At 41.5% G+C, this 14,335-nt stretch overlaps 1 protein-coding gene across 1 annotated transcript; it reads right to left on the bottom strand.

Annotated features, from left to right (window-relative positions):
* Positions 1–7,376: 7,376 nt before the first annotated feature.
* Positions 7,377–8,339, bottom strand: Tas2r40 (taste 2 receptor member 40). The gene has a single exon (XM_046434041.1). It carries the CDS (start codon positions 8,337–8,339, stop codon positions 7,377–7,379), a length of 963 nt encoding a protein of 320 aa, XP_046289997.1.
* Positions 8,340–14,335: the final 5,996 nt, after the last annotated feature.

Here is a 14,335-nt window from a genome sequence, read left to right as displayed (position 1 = left end):
GTTTATTATTATCCCTATTTTAAAAATGAGGAAGTTTAGACTTAGAAGAGTTAGGCAACTTGCCAGGATCACAGAGCTATGATCTGTGATTTAGATTGTTGAAATCTAGACAGTGTAGGTCTAGAATAAATATGTTCAAGGTTTCTGCCATTGTGTCTGGAAAAGAGACAGTGGTGTGTTGGAGTTGACTCCGACCATCTAGAGAGAGATGACTGGTGTGATTTCTTCCAATTCCCTAATCAGCACCGTCGTGTGGGTAGTTTGAATTCCGATATGGTAGAATTATTTACACAGTGGAAATCAGAAAACTTTACACATTGGAAAGTCTCAAACTAAAGGCAAGAGGGAAATATAAGCAATCATGAGGCTAATGAACATCTTTCCAATGAAAGGTGGTTTGAAGAGAGGATCCCAGTACAGATGTGCCGAGAGAACTGATAAGTGAGAACTGATAAGTGAGAGAGTTGATGGAGAGAAGGGAGACGGAGGAAGAAAAGAAAAGCTGGGGGAAGAGGAGAGGAGGAGACTCTCTGATGGTTGTCCAGTTTTCATGAATCTCAGTCTTATTTCCTGAAATTTCCTAGATGAGGTTCCATGAAATCCTCGGAATGACATTGGTAATCCACGCTTTTGCTGCTCTGCATTGATTTCTATTTTTTTGCAACCAAATGATCCACATTAAAGACATTGCTGAATTTGAGGAAATGTATAGATCTTTCCATCACAAGGATGGTACATATCAGATAGTGTGTGTTTCAAAGACGGATCTCAGCGTCTAATTAACTGTGATAGGAACTAAAATTTAACTGGAAGCAAAAGAAGCCACAAAATCTTTTGGGCTAGAGCTACTAGAAATATTTGAAACATATAATAACCCTTATAGAAAGCCTTCAGTACTTAGTACTGGCTAAGTGTTGATGGGTGTTAAGCTGAGTAACAGATACATAGGGATCAGTGCACAATTTCTTCTGTTTTGTGTATGTTTGAAAATTTCCAAGATTAAAATAAAGAAAAAAATGATTATATTCAGTCGGGTGGATAAAATAAAAAATCAAGACCTGTCAGCAAAGGTAGACCAGAAATGCATGTGGAGGGCTTTGCATGCTAGTGGGAAGGTCTATGGGTAGTAGGAAGTCTTCAGAAGATTTTGAGCAGGTGGTGTGTGGGTGAGTGTAGGTGAGTGTGCAAGTGTGAATGTATAGTCCAAATTCTTTTTTTGTGTGTGCACATCTCCTGCACACATTAAAAAAAATGGATCTGGGATGAAGTTCATAGCTGCAGTTGAAAGGTCATACTTGAATCTGAACATAGCTTCAGTTATCTGAATGGTGCTAGGGTGACCAACTGTCCTGGGTGGTCCAGCACAGAGGGGTTTACTGGGACATAGAACAAACTTCTTCAGATCAGGACTTTGTCTGACATATTGTTTAGCTACTTAGCCATTAAAACCAAAATCAAAACAAAAAATGGAAACAAAAATTTCTGCTATCCAGTGCAGTTATATGAAAAATACCAAATATATAAATTGAATTCATATTCTTGGATATTAGAATACAGGCATAAGAATGAATTGTTTAAAAAACCCATGAGGGCTGGGGTTGTGGCTCAGTGGTAGATCGCTTGTCTAGCGCATGTGGGGTTCTAGGTTTGATTCTCAGCACCACATAAAAATAATAAATAAATAAAATAAAGGTATTGTATCCAGATACAACTAAAAAATTTTAAAAATAAAAAAAGTCCACAAAAGGTAAAATGTAAAGGCAAAGGCATTCTAATTGTTTAACTTTTTCTTATTGTTAGTTAAGGAAAAGGTTAAAACAATCTCTTACTCTTTGGAGATAGCTTTTATTCTGACATTTCACAAAACATCCAAGAAATCTTAATCAAAACACATAAATATCAAACACAAATACATAGCTGACTTAATATACTCCAGAGAAAATCATTTTAGCCAACTTGCTCATCTTGTGATCTTAATTAATGTACTAATCTCCCTTGGCATTTGTTATGCTGTGCTGAGCAAGGTCCTGGGCTAAGGCTGTGGAGACTCGAAAAGCTGAGATAAATAGTCTTCCAAGGAGATAGTGAACAGTTTCTTTTTGTCTGAAGGATGCAGATCTGTAGAGCAGATCTTGGGCTGCTGGGACTTTAAGGCTCATTCATCAAGGTGCTTTGGGCACTGACTGACCTGAGCGTTGTTTTGCCTTCTCCAAGAAACCTCAGTCAGAGCTGGAACAGTCACGTGGCTTTTCTTGTCTTGTACCGCATCACCTTATGGCCCTGCTTACCTTGGGCTTAGCCATCTCCTGTTGCTATTGTCACACATTCAACAAAGGCAGAGAAATACTCACCCACTTTTCCCCGCGGAGCTACTGCAGTGGAGTGGGCCATCTTGATGGGTCCAAGAAGGGCAGGGGTTGGGGTGAGGGGATAAGACATGGCTCCACTTAACTCCAACCTCTGCAAAGGATACAAAATCCAGCCTCCCTCATCCACATCCCTGCAGAACCCCTCTGACAGATATTCCATTGTTCCTGGGGAGCAGATTAAGGCTGTGAGGAAAAGCTGGGAGGAGGCCCCAGAGCCCTGTGCAGATCTGACCTCCAAGGGACTGGTCTGATTTACCAAGGCATTTTCTGGGCCTTTGAATCCAAAGGTGAGCAAAGTATCCTTACTGCATATGAGCAGAGTATGAGTATGAGGGGCTATTCCACTGAGAAGGGAGGCGGGAGCAGTGGCCCTTGGGGCCTTGATCTGTCCAGGAGTCTCACTGGTGCCTCCTCCCCCCGTAAACGTTGTTTCACTCTTGGTCCCAGATGCACTCAGGCCCACCAGCTGCAATCAATCTATCATCCAGCAACTGGTTTGAATAATCCACAGGTTCATTTGCAGTCCCTGAGGGCTCCAGGCAGGAGATGCAAAGGGCAGCTTTCCCTAGAGAGGTCTGACTGTAATGGGACCCTTTTCTGTTTTGCATCCTCAGGATCCAATGAGAGTCTCTGAAGATGCTCAGTGGAAATTTTTTCTCACATTCCCTACCTCTTCTGACTGGTTCAGTAAGAAGAAGAGATTCTGCCCTGAGTTCTCCCCTCCCCACCATAAAGGAGCTAAAGGAAAAAGACCAGGACGAGGGAAAAAAAACTTTTTTTTGAGGTTAAACATTTTTATGTGAGCATTTTTTGCAGTTTAAGAGACATCTCTGACTCCACAGCACAAAATTTGGAATATTTCCTACTTTGTAATTTTATCAGTTGCTGTTCCCCACACTATGTACTCTTGGAGGGAGAAATTTTGGTTGATTTAATCTTTGAATGAACACATCCACTTTTGTGTTGATGAATGAATACATACACTAATCTTTGTATGATGGTCTGTAGTTTATTATACACTTTTTTGAGGTTAAACATTTTTATGTGAGCATTTTTTGCAGTTTAAGAGACATCTCTGACTCCACAGCACAAAATTTGGAATATTTCCTACTTTGTAATTTTATCAGTTGCTGTTCCCCACACTTCTATATCGTTACCTTTAAGCCTCACAGAAACCTTGTGAATGGATGTTATTTTCTTGCACTTGACATAAAGGATTTGATGAACCTCTTGACCATGTTCTGCCACCAAGTCTACAGGACTGTAAAAGTCCAGCTCTTTGTGTGCCTCTGCCCAGTCTGGGTGGGCTCTGGCCTTTTCACATTTGGCCTACTTTGAATGTCCTCAGTTTCCCTTTAGAGTCCAAACACTAACATTTATTGACAGTTTCCTGTGGGCCAGACACTGTGTACTAAATGCTTTAGCTCACTCATCTCTTGGACTGAGATGACCTTAGGAGGTACACATTAGTATCATTGTGATTTTCATTTTACAGATGTAGAAACTGAGGCTCAAGGAGATGCAATATCACGCCCATGACTCAGAGCCAGGACTCAAACCTAGGGACTGCATAGAGTTGAGGGTAGGGAGGAGCAGCTACCCAAGGAGCCTGTGGGTTTTCCCTTTGATCTTTCACTTTAGAGAGTTCTTCCCTGAATGGCCTCTCCCTGTCAAGTCACAGACAAAGCCATAATGGTTGTGGATTCTTGTTCTCTTTGAATTGTCTTTAAGACCACTTTTCTCTTATTTTCTTCTAAAGCAACTGAGAGAAGGTCGAAAATTCATAGGACATCTTATTAAGAGAAATGAAAATCAAGTGAGAGATCAACCAGAACATTTAAAAAAGGCTATTTTTCTCTCATGGAAGTTGATTGACAGGTGAGTGTCCCAAGATGGAGCACCTTTGCAATGCCACATCCCAAACTGGTAAAGGTCGCACCCAGAAATGTTCCCCTTGAAGGCTCTCGTATGACCTTTTGTTTCCATGTGTGTAGAGATAATGCCCAAAGGACTAGGACCAGTGTCAGTAGAGAGTTTCTGACAAACAGCCAAGAGTGACGTTAGCACTTAATACCTGATACCTTCCCTTTCTGTTTCTTCTGCTCCAACCTCTCTCTCCCAACCTTGCTGCCACTTCCTGCCATTTCCTGTCCAGACCTGCCCTTCCTGGGCCACATCCCAGGCTCTAGAATGCTCCTGTTCTCCTTCCATCAACAGAAACTGTGTCAGTGTCTGTAACATCTTACGTTTTTCCCAGAGCACGCTTGAAGCGAGCATTTCCCCCAAACTCTTGCCTCTTTTACATCAGGTAACTCTTCCCCAGTTTAGAAAGGGGTGCAGAGAGCTCCTGCAGCTTCTAATCAATCAGGACTGGCTCCTCGGCCTTTCTATCCTCCATTCTGCTCCTATAAACCAATCTTTCTTAGTAGGTAAGAAATTTCCATTCCTCTCAGATCTCTCCTAAAAATTCTTCTCTCCAGAGTGTCTGGGAAAATCCAGTCAGAACGGAAGTGTTCCTCTCTTAGTGTCTCTTTTTCCTTCCCCTCCATCATTTGCTTCTGACTCCTGCCCTTGGTCACTCTTCCCCTCCCCTAACACAAGATTTGTTTTAGGTGGGCTGACCAGGTAGCCCCAAGTAAAGGACGATTGGGAAAATTGAAAAAGAGATGTCATGCAGAGGAAACTCAAAGACAAGCAGAAATCACAGTGAAATTTTATCAGACACTGGGATAATTAGAAGGGGAAGGTGATGTGTGATTGGAGGTTTACCTAGTGCCCCTCAAGTCACAGGCCTTAGATCAGCCCTGGCTGCCCTCACCTGTGGGAGTTCCACCAGGTGGACCTCTACACTGCATCTTCAGCAACCAAGAGTCCCTCAGCTTGTCCACATGGAGTACAGATGTACAGAGAGACTTCATCAGTGAATCGTCCTTCACGCTAGAAACTTCACCTTCCCTGGGTGTTGAGGGAGTCTCCTGCAAGGATCCTGGGTCCACAGCAAGCCAGGCTTTTCATTTGGTTATGAACTTTCATCCAAAAAAATCTGAGTTTTGTTTTCATTTAGGACTTTTGATTTCTATTTAAAGTCAATGAATTTGGAGACCAAGTATTCTGGCCTTTTCTGGACACTTAGTTGGGCTTTACAGAAAGGAAGAAAGAGAATTGGAGAGAACTTCATCTAGCTGAAGGCAGGGTGACCACAGTGACAATGAGAATGTTGTCCTTGAAGCTCTTGTCAGTTCTCTCGTCGATGCCTTAGGCTGTTGCAAACAATGGGATGATATTTCTTCATAATAAATACAGAGAGGGATTATCCATTTTCTCATCTTGGCAGGGGTCTCATTAAAGTAATGGCAACTTCAAACCAATGTTCTGTTTTTCTCTGTGCTGCATTAGATACTCTTAGGATGGATGCTCTTTTGTCAGCAGGTGTTGTTAGGGAAAAAAAAAGCATATTTCTGTATTCTTTAGGAATTGGAATGAAACTTCAAAATCTAATTTGTCTTACTGTAATAGCTATACTAACCTTAAATAGTCACATAAATAAGTATCATTTTAAGAAAACTATGAAAACTATATGTTTTCACAAATACTTTACTTTCCAATTAAAAAGTCTCAGGGCATTTGAATTATAAAGGGATGTATGTGTGTGAGACAGGGGGAGAAAGACAAATGGAGAAGAGAGAGAGTGTGGTATGTGTGAGTTATTTTTGCAATTTATGGATATAAAGAAGTCTCTTAAATACATGCTTGGGGACTCAGGAGCTCAAAACTTAGTCTTTTTGCTCCCAAGCTCATATTTTCTTTAGGGAACTGCCTTAGCCTGTTATGAGGGTAGCTTTCTTTTTACATTTTCCTTAGTAATTATGAGTTGTAAAAATACCTAATAAAAGAAGAGCTAGAGTTCCTAGTTTTTGAGTTCCAAGATATCTAGGGTTGAGTGTCTTATTTTGTGAATGACCCTTTGAGACAATGCTGATGATCCCTCATTCTGAAGAGTGACAGTAAAGAAGAAAGTTTTCCTTCTGCTCCAAAGGCCGCTCCCAGGGAAGCTGCCCTGACCCCATCAACTATTTCAAAGTGACCCAGAGCCAGTCACCTAGAGGCACAGGTGCCCCTTCATTGCCACAGACTCGGGTGCTGAGCACAGTAGACACTCATGCTCTGGCCTCTTTCTGCTCACTTCATTCTTTCCCCTTCGTTCTTCTTTTCCTCTCTTCTCACTTTGACATTTCCATGGAAAAATGAAATGTTCAGTTGACCCTCCACTTCCCCACCTGCCATCTTTCATTTTGCCTTGGTCTCCAAGCACCTTCCCTCCATCATTGGTCTCTACACGCTTGCTCATCACTATCTCTGGAAACTCCTGGGATCCAAATGCTACCCTGTCACTCCACTGACAGTGTGCATGGCCTCTGCTTCAGTCAGATCCAAAGCCTCTTTCTCCACTCTGCACTCTCCTTGGAGCCTCTGCACCCTTGGTGGTCTTGGCCAGCCTTTCTTCCCTGGATCCCATTTCTCTGTAGTTTTCTAGTTTCTCTTCTACCTCTTGGACTGCATGCGGTCCCCTTCACTAGTCCCCTTGTCCCTATCTGTGGGTTAGTCAGTGGTCTACAGTAGGTTGACCACATACTTTTTCATCCAGATCAAAATGTCCTTGACAATTAAATGGTGTTCAATGGACAGCACACCACAGAACGTGTTCCAAGTGGATTGAAATGTCTGCTTGCCCACTCCTTAAGGCTTAGAGGAGGGGACAGTGAAGAGCTGAGGGCAGGATGCCAACGGACCCCATTAGGCACTTTCAGAAGTCCACCATTGCATGGCTTAGCTCCTTCTGCTTAGAGTCTCAATTCAGCTTTCCATTCACAAGATAATTCAGTTACCCGAGAAGAAGTGTCAGCAGGTTTGGGGGATAAAAAATGGGAGAGAGAGAGATCTAGGCGAGGAAAAGGCAGAGCTCATTGGGCCAGAACTTGTCATCTCTCTGGGCTCCAGTCACTGGGGCTACCCTTTAAAGTAAAGATGAATTTGGTGCTGAAACCGCCTCCAGGCTCTTCTCAGCCCAGGGTTGCCCAAGATCAGTTGCACTGAGTGGCTAGCGGGATAGGCAGCCAGGATACATTTACACAAAATATTCCCAGAGTTGTAGGTGTTAAAGATGTTGGACATGGAAATAAACAGAACGACTGCATTGATGATGTAGAAGATGAGAAAGAAGCTGGTTGATTTAATGGCCCCCAAGTGAGCCTCCATGCTGGGGTCCCTAGAGCCCGTGGCATTGCTTTTCATGTGTAAGGTGTGTCTCTTGAGAGAGATGATCAACAGAGTGGCTGCCAGGATGAACATGATCAGAGGAACCAAGATTCCCAAGTAATAGAAAAAAGCCAAGTAGACCATATTGGTCTCAGAGACATACTTGTTCTTAGTGGAATTGGAGGAAGGGGTATGAAAGGACATACTCACATACGCATTGAAGGTGTCTTTAGAGAAGAGAGAGGTCAAGCCCAGGGACACCAGCACGGAGAGACTCACAAGCCGAGGCAGCAGCACCGTGATTCTCCTCTTCATCATAAGGAACAAAGGCTGAGTAAAGTTTGCAATTTTGAGACAATAGAAGACGTTGAGCCAGGCACCAAACCAGAGGTTGGCATAGTTCAGAAACAGCATGACGATTTTGAAGAATATGAACACTGTCTTTTGGTTATAAATGACTGGGAATACTTGACTGTAAGTAATGTCCAGCATCACCCAAATCTGTAGAAAGATCCTGGAACAACTCAGCATGAACATAAGGTAGTCCCCACCAGGGAGTCTCTTGTCCCTAACCCACTCAATCCCATAGATGGCCACGATGAAGCCATTCCCAAGTACACCAATGGCGCACAGGATTCCAGAGATCACCAACATGAAGGGGACTTTAGGCCCAGAAATGTCTTTGTCTGTGGCATCTGTATTCATCACTACCATTTCTTCTGACTCTGCCTTTCAGGTTTTCACACAAAGAACTGGTACCTACTCTGTAGCCTTCTGACCCTCACCCAATGTTATTGTAATTTCCCCCTTAGTTAATGGTTATTTCCAGTTTTTCTTCATTTGCTTGTCACATGACTGCAAGTTAGAGGCTTGCCATGCAAATTATGAGAGGATCTAGTTACTGGTTCTGTCTCCATTATTCATAATGGCCCATTTGTTTTGGGCTTTCAGAAGCTCATCAAATAGAATTTGCAATGTGTGTTCAGCTCAGCACCTTCTTATTTTATATTCTGTCCATATTCACCTGACAAGACAAGAATCCCAAGTGAGGAGTCTTAGGGTCTCCTGGCCTTTTTATTTGTCTTACAAGACCTGTGTTACTTCTGAAATCATCTGTCAAAATGCACACTGCTTCTTTTACGTGCTTTCTTCCTCCTTTCTTATCTCCCTTATGATGGGAGAGGATTTTTTTCCCTATGGTTACTGTGAGTGTGAATAAGAACTTACCATACACTCATGCATGAGCCTCTTTACTTAGTGTCTTTCAGAAGGGCCAGCTACAACAAGGACCTCAGAGAAGCCAACATTGGGTGCTATCTGGGGGAACTAGAGATTAGAGAATCTTCATGACCTTTGTTTTCATTGTCACCAAAAACAACTGACTAACCTCTGCATGACTTTGGGCTCAGGAGTAGGTAGATTTAGGCTGGGAAGGTTTTGCAGTGTTCTTAACATGGTGTTGAAATTGGGAAATGTATAAACACTGCAACTCAAAAATTCTGACTTCTTACCTCTCACTGTGAATCACAGTGAACTCTGGAGTAATTTAAAAGACATGTGGGTCCAGGATTCATCACAACTCTACTAAATCAGAATCTTGGGTAGGACTGGCCTATATTTTTATGAAGCTAAAAGAGCATGCTGCTCATAGGTAACATGAAGTACCAAAGTTTTAGCTAGAAGCGAAAGTGCCTGGGCCAAATTTGGCCTGCACTTGTGTTTTATCTTGAATTGTATAGCCCTGCACAGTGAGAGTCTACCAGTGATTAACTTTTTTTTTTTGTAATTGGCCAATATTTGAATTTAAAAGATTGCATACAAACACACACACAAAATCTTCTCTTGAAAAATTAGAAGAATTTGGCAATATTTGATCTGCATGGTTAATTGATTGAAGCTGGGCACTGTCTGTTTATTTTAAGCAATATATATACTTTTCAGTATGTTATCAATATCCCCTAGTTCCTAAGGCTTTTTTTTTTTGGCATGGGAGATTGAAGCCAGGGGGACTTAACTACTGAGCCATATCCCCAGCCCTTTTTTTTGTTGTTGTTGTTGTTGTTGTTTTCAGAGACAGGGTTTCATAAAGTTGATTAGGTCCTTGCTAAGTTGCTGAGGCTGGCATTGAACTTGGAATCCTCCCGCCTCAGCCTCCTGAGACACAGGGATTACAGGTGTGCATCACCATGCCCAGCTTCCTAATGCCTTATTTTTTATTTTTTAAATTTTTTAAATTGTTGATAGAACTTTATTTTTCTTTATTTATATGTGGTGATGAGAACCCAGTGCCTCACACATGCTAGGCAAGCGCTTTACCACTGAGCTACAACCTGAGCTCCCCTAATGCCTTCTTGACACTCAGTTGTGGTGCCACATGCTGTTTGCTTGTGTGCTTTCCCTATTCTATTGGGCAATTTGTATATGTTAGGCATTTGTACTATATATGGAGGAATGATAAAAATTAATTTTATTTAAAATAAAGTCAAAAATTTTTTATTATAAAATTTTATTGTTGTTAGATCATATTTGTATAAAATAGCACCAAAGTAATACATTGCAAAACTAAGAAAGCATTGTTAAAAGAAATTAAAAAAAAAAAAAAACACCTGTCAGAAGAGTAGCTGGCAAAGATTTTCTCCCATTCTTTAGGCTCTTTCTTGTTTCCTTTGCTCTTCAGAAGCTTTTTAATTTGAAACCATCTCTATTGATTCTTGGTTGTATTTCTTGAGCTTTAGGAGTCTTATTAAGGAAGTTGGTGCCTGAACCAATATATTGGAGTGTTGACCCTATGTTTTCTTTTAGCAGTTGCACTGTTTTTGGTTTAATTCCTGGGTCTTTGATGCACTTTGAGTTGATTTTTGAACAAGATGAGAAATAGGGATCTTGTTTTATTCTTCTACATATGACTATTCAGTTTTCCCATCACAATTTGTTAAAAGACTGCCTTTTCTCCAATATATGTTTTTGGCACCTTTATCAAGGATCAGATGATTGTATCTGTGTGGGGTTTTTTTTGTCTTAAGGAAATTTATTATTTTATGTCCTCAGAAGTTCTGAGAAAGAACGAAGGAACAGCACATTCCATTCCTAAAAGATAGCTCCTTATCTTTTCTGTGTGGGTTTGTGTTTGTGTCTTCAGCTCTTTGCCAGCTACTCTTCTCACAGGGGATTAATTTATAGAATATATAAAGAAATAAAAAAAGCCTTGACATCAAAAAAAAAAAAAAGAAAAGAAAAAAACAAATAACCCAATCAATAAAGGGGTGAATGCACTCAAACAGACATTTCTCAAAAGAATAAATACAAACGGTCAACACATATATGAAAAAGCGTTCAACATCTTTAGCAATCAGGGAAATGCAAATAAAAGATATATGAAGATTTCATCTCACTGCAGTGAACACAAATAACAAATGTTTGTGAGGGTATGGAGGATAAAAGTACACTCATAAATTGTTGGTGGGACTGCAAGTTAGTACTACAATTTTGGAAAGCAGAATGGAGATTCCTCAAAAGATTAAGAATGGAACCACCATATGACCCAGCTATCCCACTCCTTGGTATTTATCCAAGGGAACTAAAATCAGCATACTGTAGTGATACATGCATACCAATGTTTATAGCAGTTCAGTTCACAATAGACAGGTTATGAAAGAGAATGTTATTTGGGCTGGGGATGTGGCTCAAGTGGTAGCGTGCTCGCTTGGCATGCGTGCGGCCCAGGTTCGATCCTCAGCACCACGTACAAACAAAGATGTTGTGTCTGCCGAAAACTAAAAAAAATAAAATAAAATATTAAAATTCTCTCTCTCTCTCTCTCTCTTAAAAAAAAAAAGAGAATGTTATTTGTCCACAGTGGAGTTTTACTCGGCCATAACAAGAATGAAATTATGTCATTCTCAGAAATGGATAGAACTGAAGAACATCATGCTAAGTGAAATAAGCCAGACTTGGAAAGTCAAGGGTTGAATGTTTTGCCTCATATGTGGTAATTAGAGAGAGATGAGGAATTGAAAAGCAGGGTTGGGGGGGCTCTCATAAAAATAGAAGGGAGAATGGTAGAGTAGAATAAGGGAATTGAAGGGGAGGAAGAAGGGATGGAAAAAGAAAGAAATTGAAAAATGAAACTGACCACATTATGCTATGAGCATGTATGAAGATATTACAATGAATTTTACTTTTATGTATATCTAAAATACACTGATTAAAACAAAACAATAAGTAGAAGGAAGATCAATAGAGTTGGAGGAAAGGGGAAACACTGGGGTTTGAAATGGAGCAAATAACTTGCATACATGAATATGTTAAAATGAACCCCCTATTGTGTATAACTCTCATGTACTAATAAAAACATCTAAAAATTAAATAAAAACTCATGTCAACCCAGAGACTTTTATAAGCATGCTCATAGCAACTCTTCTCTTTCTAGCTGGAAACCAGAAACAATGTATGCTGACAAGTTTTGCCTCTCCTGTAAGAGGCCCACTAGATTCTGTAGCTTCTCCTGATGGAGCAGAGTGGTATTTGTCAGCAGCTCCACATGTTCCAAAGTGCCATAGACATGAGCAAGAGGGGCAAGGAGGAGAGCAGCCGTGAGGTGTGGGGATGGATGCTGAGGCTCCACACAGACTGACGAATCCAAGCTACTCATAGTGCTATGTTTGTGTGGTTCATTTTTTGTTCTGTGATACTTTCTCATCTGGGGAGCTAGGACAGAGGTGCTGTGGTTTGAGTGTGTGGCCCAAATTTCATGTGTTGGAAATTCAATCCCCAGTGCAATAATGTTGACAGGTATGAACTTTAAGAGATGATTAGGTCATGAGGGCTCTGCCTTCATGAATGGATTCATGGCATTATCTCAAGAGCACATTTATCTTAAAAGTGAGTTTGACTCCCTCTTGCTCTCTTGTGCCTTTTTGCCTTCTGTCAGGGAATGATGCAGTAATAAGGTCTTGCCAGATACAGGACACTGGACCTTGAAATTCCCAGGCTCCAGGACCATAAGAAATAAATCTTTTTTTTTTTAAAGTAAATTACCACAATATGGTGTTCTGTTATGAGTATACGATGAACTAAAATAGGAGGCATCTCTACCTTAGCTAAGATTTCATGAAGGAACCAAAGTTGTCAAACATTTGGTTGTTGGGTTCAAAATCTTTGGTCCAGGTATAAGATAGAACAGATTTAGAAGAACATGGGATTAGGGGAGTCGTTTTTCTCTCACTTCTTTTCCCACTACCATTAGGACTAGAAAATGTCTTTCTAAGTTGAAGAGGAATATAAGAGAAGGCAGGGAGGAGTAGAGAAGGGGAAGGCCTCCGCGAAAGGGTCCTATGTCTTGGCCCAGTCCTTATGACTGTGTAGGGGTGTCAAGGCAGTTAGGGCTGCAAGACAGCTCTCAAGTGTCTCACTTGGGAAAACTGCTAAACCCTCAGTATGCCCACAAAAAGGATTTGGAAATCTCCTAGGGGAGTTGATGGATCTAGTGGTTGGATCTAGTAGTTAGATCCAGGAGACTTTATAACCTGAGTTCAGATGAAGTGTGGACTCTTTAGTTGAAGCCAATGTAAAGGCTGAGGGACAGACCCACACTCCACCACCATGTTTGTGTGATCTCAAAGAACATGGATTTTGCCTTAGGAAGGAAAAACCCACCTGTATCCAGCAAGGCTGGTGTTTTAGCCTGGTATGACTGAGAAGACATTAAAATCTATTTAGTTGATGGAGCAGTGACAGCTCTATGAAGGGTACAAACACGAGTTTTCCCCAACACAGTGCTCAGCTCTGTGGTGGTAATCTCCCTTTCCCTTCCCAGAGTGGTATCTTGAGCAGATTTCATATTTTTCAGTCTTTTTTTGTTTTGTTATTTATTAATATTCTGCCCAGTTTAGTTTCTGATTTGATTTAAATATCACCTCCTCCCTTTGTTTAGAATAGTTTGGGCTAAGACCCCACCTGGTTGGTATGGCAGGAATAGAATGGGTCACGAGACATGCGTCTTTCCCTCTTCTTGTCTTGGCTGGTGTGGGGAGAGGGGCCAGAAGACAGAGTCTCTCTGTTTTACCAACTGCCATGTAAATGTGCTCTTAGTGGTTGCCGTTGCTTCCCTGGCCAACAACAGCTGGCCATGAGTGTCTTCTGGGAGCCAGGCAGCCTCTGTCGGCTGTCTTGTGAGAGCCTCTGTGAGTTCTCGAGGGGACTCTGCAGCACCTCTCCTCTCTGCTGCCCAGGACTACAGTAACCCTCCCCTTCTCCCCCTTCCCTAATCTTTTAATATAGACTTAGAAGGAGGGATGTTGTTGGAACCGTTCCTCACGGTAGTAGGACTGGCATTGCAACCTCTTAGTAAGCTTTGCAGTGGGCATCTGGCCTCAGCTATTGGCTGCCTTCTTTCAATCTGTCCTCCTCCACCATGTGAATATGCCGGCATTGGCCAAATTACCTAAAGGTCTCTTAAAAGACATCCATACCCCCTCCCACCCTCAAAGGTTCTGAAGAGTTGTCAGAGAAAAGCCAAGCAGCCATATTTTCAAATCTCTCAATTTTCATTCTACTATGGAGTGGGAAGTGTTGGGAATCACTGTCCTTTAGGGAGACTTACCCTATCACTTCATAATGTGAGCTCTTGGGTCAATTCTGAGACAACAGAAGTGCTGCTGAATCTCCTGGTGCAAAAGTCTGAATGATTTTTTAGAGAAGACTAAATGGAT

Source organism: Marmota monax, unplaced genomic scaffold (assembly GCF_021218885.2).
Source record: "Marmota monax isolate L192 unplaced genomic scaffold, Marmota_monax_Labrador192_F-V1.1 WCK01_AAM20220418_F8-fsc00122, whole genome shotgun sequence".
Lineage (NCBI taxonomy): Eukaryota > Metazoa > Chordata > Mammalia > Rodentia > Sciuridae > Marmota > Marmota monax.
The sequence above is the reverse complement of the archived record's forward strand: the minus strand, read 5'-3'. Positions and strand labels throughout refer to the sequence as shown.